Below are 6529 nucleotides of genomic sequence, written 5' to 3'. Positions count from 1 at the left end.
GAAGATGATCTCTGAGCAGACTCTCAGAAGTTGGGGTGATTGGATTAAAGGGTAGGAACAGTGAAAGCTTCAATCCCCATAGCTAAGTAGCTTTCCAAAAAGATCTAGCAATCTTCACTCCCACCAGCAACTGTAAGAGTGCCTGTCTCACTGTATACTTGAAGCGTGGCTAGTTTTTGTTGTTTTGTTTGTTTTTTTTTAAAGCTCATTTTATAGGTAAAACATGTCACCCTGTTCTAATTTGTATGTTTTTGGTTACTAGTGAGGGTGAACATTTCCCCATAGATTTGCCTTCTAAATGTATTTCTTCTTGGATGTTTGGTCATGTGATGTGGACACTGTGAAAGCAGGTGGGCATTTTATAGGATGACTTTGGGGGTTGTGTAGGAAGGGGCTGGAAGTTGATGCTTCAATGGTCCTGGTGGGGGACGTGCAGGCAGGATCACTGTGGGTCCAGGAGTACCACAGGGGCCCGGGGGGTGGGGGAGGACATCCAGGAGGCGAAGTCAACCCACCCTGGGGACTGACAGCAGATGACGGGGGCGGGGGTGAGACAGAGGAAGGGGTTGGGGTGCAGTCAGGTTTCTGGCTTGGCCAACTGAACAGAAGGAGGTACCATGTGCTGAGAAGGTGCACAGGTGGACACAGGCACACAGACACCACTACAAGACCCCTCTCCTATCTACTAGCTACATCTGATGAGGAACAGCCAAGTCGGGTAGCTGAGAAGGCAGGGAGGCAGGAGCCTCTGATCCGGCAGGCTTGAGAGAGACCAGGGGAGCCAGACTTTGGAAGGATTTGTAGGGCAGAGAGTGGAGTTGGGAGGTTGTCCGGGGATCATGAGGGTCTGTTCAGGAATAATGACAATTGCAACTGAGCTAGAACTGTGTGCAAGGCCTTGCCCTAACTGCTTAGTGTGTATCAACTCACTAGCCATCTCAGCCCTCCGAGGGAAGTATTCTTATCATCCACATTTTATAGATGAGGAGACTGTAGTGCAGAAGTCCAGAACCTTGCCCAAGGCCAGACAACTGACAAATGGTGGACTGGGATTGGAACCTGGGGGTCTGGCCCCAGTGTCCGTGCTCCTCACCAGGCAGTTCCAGCCTTTCGGGAGACATGGGCACACAGGAGGGGTGGGGGATACTGGATGAGATCCCCCAGAGGATCTCGACTTTGGGGGCCCTTCCTGGATGACCCCCAACCGTGGCCACACGCCAAAGCCGACCTCCTCCGAGCAGGAATGGGGCTTCTGAGCTCTGCTGGACGTACCCAGCCCAGTGGCTGGAGCCACTGTAGACGCGTGGCCCCTGACCACAGCCCACCCCCCACGCAGCCCCTCAACTCATCAGTGTCAGGCAGTTCTCAACTCCCAGTCACCAAGCCACAAACTTCCTTGCATCCCCTCCCAGTCTCTTCTCCTGTCCAAGGCCAGTCCTGTCCCCTACCCAGGCTAAGCACCCCAACCTCTAATATTATCGTCCTCCAAACCTGCCCAAGGTCATGTCCCATTGCACTGCTGGGAAAAGCAAAAGATTATGTATCCAAATATTCATCAAAAGGGGCCTGGTCAGGTAAATGATGCTCTATCCAATAAATGGTATATTGGGCAGCTGGGGAAAAGGGGGGGCAAGCACTTCAAGTATTCAGAGGGGATAACCGCAAAGATAATGGTCAGTGGAGGCAGTGGAAAATGCAAGATGCAGAGCGGCATATCTACTGTGCTACCACCGATCGGGGGAGGGGAGGAGGGAGGATTTGCCACCATATTTATATTTGCCTGTATACGCACAGATCACCTCTGGAAGGAGGCACAAGAAAAGAGTAGTGCTGGCTCCCCTCCATGCAGAGCAACTGGCTGGATGGGACCAGGAAAGACTTTGCACTATATATACTCTTTTGTACCTCTGAATACCTGTACCATGTGAAAAGAATATATTTGTATCCAAAAATAAATAACCTGCAACATTAAAATTACATAAGCAATTTCTCATGTGTATGTGTATGTATAAATGAGTTGCTAATGCCCTCCCCACCACCCAGGACCTGGAAGAGACTCTTCTGGTTGCTGATCCTATTTGCACTTGGCCTCTTAGAGCTGTACCTGTATGGGCTCCCTGTAATCAGGTACAACTCCCTTCCCCCAGCCCTCAACGTGGGAACCAGCAGGGTCGGGGCCTCTTCTAAGTGCCTCCTTGAGGGATGGTGGGCGATGGCTATCTTGGCTGCACACTTGTCCTTGTGGGCTCCCCCTCCTTGTAAAGTGCAAAGAGAGAGGGCCCCTCACTGCTGCCCCCACCCTGCAGGCATCTGGAAGTCCTCATCCCCATGGGTGTCTGCCCTTCTGCCAGAATGGCCCTGCTGAGAGACAACTTCACGGGTCCCTTGCATCCCTGGTAAGGAGCTAACACCCACATGCCCTAGAGAGCTCTGCCTTCCGTGTCCCTGCCCTCCACACATCCCTCACCCTGGCAGGGCCAGGTACTCCTCCCAGGGGCCCCATCAGGTCACACATCTCCCAATCCTCTGTGTTGGATCTAAGCTAGGGACTTCTAGGGGCGGGGGCTGGGTGGGACCCATTTGTGGGGCCCTAGGGTACGGCACTGGGGAGGTGGCGGTGACAATGCACCAGACCAGTGGATGAATGGACCTATCTCTCCATCCCTGTCCCGGCCAGGGCCCGGCCTGAAGTCCTGACCTGTACCTCCTGGGGGGCCCCCATTATTTGGGATGGCACCTTCGACCCAGCTGTGGCCCAGCGGGAGGCTCTGCAGCAGAACCTCACCATTGGTCTGACTGTCTTTGCTGTAGGCAGGTAAGGCCTGGGGAGGGGAGCGGTGCTGTCCAGGCAGGGAGTGGAAGGGGTGTGCATGGGCCGCAGGATGGGGCACAGGGTTCTCCCCGGCCGCAGGATCCCAAAGCGAAGAGGGAAGCAAAGACAGCACCTCTTGTCCCAGCCTCCAGGGGAGCAGGCAGGACCACCCTTTCCCTTTCCCTCCTCCCTAGACACCGGCACCATGGAGCCCACCCAGCACAAGCCCCTACCCAGGGACCGTCCTGACCATCTGCGTGAGGAACTGTCACAACCTCAGTGATGACAACAACGGCTGCTATTACAGCTTAAGATTCTGTGGGCAGGAACTCCCGAAGGGCTCCCCGCTGCTCCCCCATGTCTGGGCCTCCCCTGGGATGGCCGACTGCTGAACACCGGTGCGGCACCTGTCTTCACGATGCTGTCCGTGAGGCTGTCTGGGCTTCCTCACGTCGCCGCGGCATCACGGGTCCAGGCCTTCGTAAGCTTTAAGCTTCGAAGGCTCAGAGCCCTAACGAGGCAAAGGCTAACGCTGTCGGCCGTCCCAGGGCCAGCACGGCCCCTCTGCCGCGGGACCCTGTTGATCCAGGCGGGCACTGGGAGCCCACGGTCAAGGCAGGGAACCCAGGGCTGCGAAGGCGAGCGATCTGCAAGCCTCTGCGCCCGCCTTGAAAGTTGCTGCGGCTGGAGGGTTGCGGAGCTCCGGAGCCCGTGGCTGCAGGGAGCCGGGAGCCCGAGCCCGAGCGCGGCCGGGGGCCGAGGAAGGTGCCGCGCTCGGGCTGACCCGCCCCGCCCCACCCCGCCCGGCAGGTACCTGGAGAAGTACCTGGCGCGCTTCCTGGAGACGGCCGAGCAGCACTTCATGGTGGGCCAGCGCGTGGTGTACTACGTGTTCACCGAGCGCCCGGACGCCGTGCCCCGCGTGGCGCTGGCCCCGGGCCGCCTCCTGCGCGTGGAGCGCGTGGCCCGCGAGCGGCGCTGGCAGGACGTGTCCATGCAGCGCATGCACACGCTGCACGAGGCGCTGGGCGGGCGGCTGGGCCGCGAGGCGCGCTTCGTGTTCTGCATGGACGTGGACCAGTACTTCCACGGCGCCTTCGGGCCCGAGGCGCTGTCCGAGTCGGTGGCGCAGCTGCACTCCTGGCACTACCGCTGGCCGCGGTGGCTGCTGCCCTACGAGCGCGACGCGCGCTCGGCCGCCGCGCTGGCGCCGGGCGAGGGCGACTTCTACTACCACGCGGCCGTGTTCGGGGGCAGCGTGGCGGCGCTGCGCGGGCTGACGGCGCACTGCGCGCAGGGCCAGCGGCGGGACCGCGAGCTCGGCCTGGAGGCGCGCTGGCACGACGAGAGCCACCTCAACAAGTTCTTCTGGCTGCACAAGCCCGCCAAGGTGCTGTCGCCCGAGTTCTGCTGGAGCCCCGACATCGGCTCGAGGGCCGAGATCCGGCGGCCCCGCCTGCTCTGGGCGCCCAAGGAGTACGCCCTGCTGCGCGACTAGTCCCCGACCCCCCGCCGGCCCGGGAAGGGGGGCCCCTGAAGCCGTCGGGGCGCCCCGGAGGGCAGCGAGAGCTTGGATCGAAACAGCCCTGCCCGCCTGGCCGTGGGATCGTAGCGGTGGGAGGAGGAGGCCCTGGCCTTTGGGGAGCTAGCTGTTCTACAGGAGGGAAAGGTCCCTTTCCTCCACTTTCAACAGCCACCGACGAAGCACCGCGACAGTAGCGCGCCTCCAAGCTGCCCTTCACCTCTGACCTTACTGGATTCGGCTGATGCCTCCTGCAGAGCTATTTTAGCCCTTCCCGCCCCACCCCCCAAAGCCAGCCCCCAACCCCCTTTTTGATAAGGAGACTGAAGCACAAAAAGGGAACGTAAGTGCCTAAGGCACAGAGAAGCTGTGAGTCTGTCTGGGCGGCAGCTGGAGAGCCAGGACTGGCTCTCACTCCAAAGAGAGTAGCTTCTGGGTGAACAGGAGAAAGCTGCTGTCACAGAAAGAAACATCTGAGTCCTTGGCTTTGCTCCCCCCCCCCCCCCGCCCTCAAGCAACTTTGTACGTATTTAAGTAATATTATAATAAAATTATTCCAAAGGTATCCTTATGGCCCTCTCTCCTGGACAGTGTCCACAAAAAGGACATTTCCTTGATGCGGGGCCCATAGTCTGGGCCTGGTAAGTTTCCTTACTCGTGGCTGCTATCTAGACTTTTCATCCCCGGGTGGGGGGCTGCGGGGGGGAGTGGGAAACACAGGCTCTGAACAGCAGGTGAAATCATCAGGCCCTGCAGGAAAGGTGGTTACGGGGCCAAGGAGACAGGGAAGGTAGCAGCTTGGAAGCCCCTGCGCTGTCGTCTGATACTTGGGGAAACTGAGGCCCTGGGAGGGTGGGATTTCACTCCAGGTCTCCCGAATCCAGTATGCAGTGTTCTCACAGACCTTGCATTTTTATGAGCCTCCACTGTTCCCAGGAAGGACAGCAGTTCCAGCGTAAATCCGTCCTGATGGTTTTCACAATCTGATCATTTTTACAAGCGGGTTCCACTTATTGATGATGTGAAATAAGAGATCTCTCCCCTCTCAAATGCAGTTCAAAGCTCCCCACTGCCTCCCACCCAAACTGGATTAGCAAAACCCAGAAGGCGTTTTGGACTCTGGTTTAGATAAGCACAGGCCAGCTGTACCTTAGAACAGGCTATTGCTTGATGGCTCTGAGCTGGCACATTCCTTCCTCTCCCTTACCCTGCAGCATCCCCCGAGGGCCACCCACACCACCTTCACACACACCCCGTGGCCATGAGAGGCCTGAGCACCAGCCAGTAAGATCTGCTTCTCTTCTAACTCTGCGCGTGACTGTGGACAAGTTCCTCACCTTGCTGAGCCTCGGTTTCCTCAGATTTGTAAAGCGGGGGTGCCCATCACCCTCCTTGCGGAGGTTGTCGTGATGCTGCAGAAAATGTGACTCGCCTTCTCCCCGTCCTTGCCTGTCCCTTCTCCACCAAGTTCATGGAGTCAAAGGCTTTGCCGAAAGAACAGCCATTTCCTGTTTTAAATGATGGCTGGGTCAGGGGTTTCCAGGTGCTGGACAGGGACAGCTTCGCACTGTGGGTAGAGACCTTCCGGAGGACAGCGAAGAGTCAAGGAAGATGCAGTGTGGAACAGACAACCTCTTGGGAGTGTCTCCCTCCTTTGTCTTACCCAGAGGCCCATGGGGGGACATTAGAGGGACTTGGGGCAGAAGCAGGAATAACAAGGGCAGATAAGCTTCTTCTGCGGCCACTTCCATCGGTGTCACTGTCAGTCAGCACTGTCCTCAGCACCCAGGCCGGGGCCCTCAGAGACAGTGGAAGCTCCTGAGAGCTTCCAAGTGAGGAGGTGAAAAGCTGCCAGTCCTCCCAGTCCTCGGAGTGTCGCTTCTACGTGCAAAATCTTCACCTGCCCCTGCTGCCCCACCCTGCCAGGCCAGCTCAGATGTCATCCCCAGAAATCCCCAAACACCAGCAGCTGTCTAGCCAGGGCTCACTGGTCATAAGGGATTTAGATACACCGGGGCCATGTCAAATAATAACAGTAACAATTACACTCACTGGTACTTAGTATGCACTGGGCAAAGTTTGAAGCATTGGACATATATTGATTCATTTAATCCCCACATCCACCCTATATGTTGGTTGCTGTCATTTCCCTCATTTTACGTATGAGAAAATCAGGCACAGAGAGGTTAAGTGAC

At 57.6% G+C, this 6529-nt stretch overlaps 1 protein-coding gene across 1 annotated transcript; it reads left to right on the top strand.

Annotated features, from left to right (window-relative positions):
* Nucleotides 1-2023: 2023 nt before the first annotated feature.
* Nucleotides 2024-4310, top strand: A3GALT2 (alpha 1,3-galactosyltransferase 2). The gene is made up of 4 exons (XM_042993829.1): nucleotides 2024-2127; nucleotides 2307-2396; nucleotides 2678-2815; nucleotides 3623-4310. The coding sequence occupies exons 1-4, from the start codon at nucleotides 2024-2026 to the stop codon at nucleotides 4308-4310; spliced, it is 1020 nt and encodes a 339-aa protein (XP_042849763.1).
* The last annotated feature ends 2219 nt before the right edge of the window (nucleotides 4311-6529 follow it).

This window comes from Panthera tigris, chromosome C1, assembly GCF_018350195.1.
Source record: "Panthera tigris isolate Pti1 chromosome C1, P.tigris_Pti1_mat1.1, whole genome shotgun sequence".
Taxonomy (NCBI): Eukaryota; Metazoa; Chordata; class Mammalia; order Carnivora; family Felidae; genus Panthera; species Panthera tigris.
The sequence above is the reverse complement of the archived record's forward strand: the minus strand, read 5'-3'. Positions and strand labels throughout refer to the sequence as shown.

Bases quoted from the DNA above. Each gene is read 5' to 3' on its own strand.
- A3GALT2 (XM_042993829.1), top strand. From the start codon at position 2,024: ATGCCCTCCCCACCACCCAGGACCTGGAAGAGACTCTTCTGGTTGCTG. The intron at 2,397-2,677 runs GTAAGGAGCTAA...TGTCCCGGCCAG, and splicing joins ACGGGTCCCTTGCATCCCTG to GGCCCGGCCTGAAGTCCTGA. The intron at 2,816-3,622 runs GTAAGGCCTGGG...CCCGCCCGGCAG, and splicing joins ACTGTCTTTGCTGTAGGCAG to GTACCTGGAGAAGTACCTGG.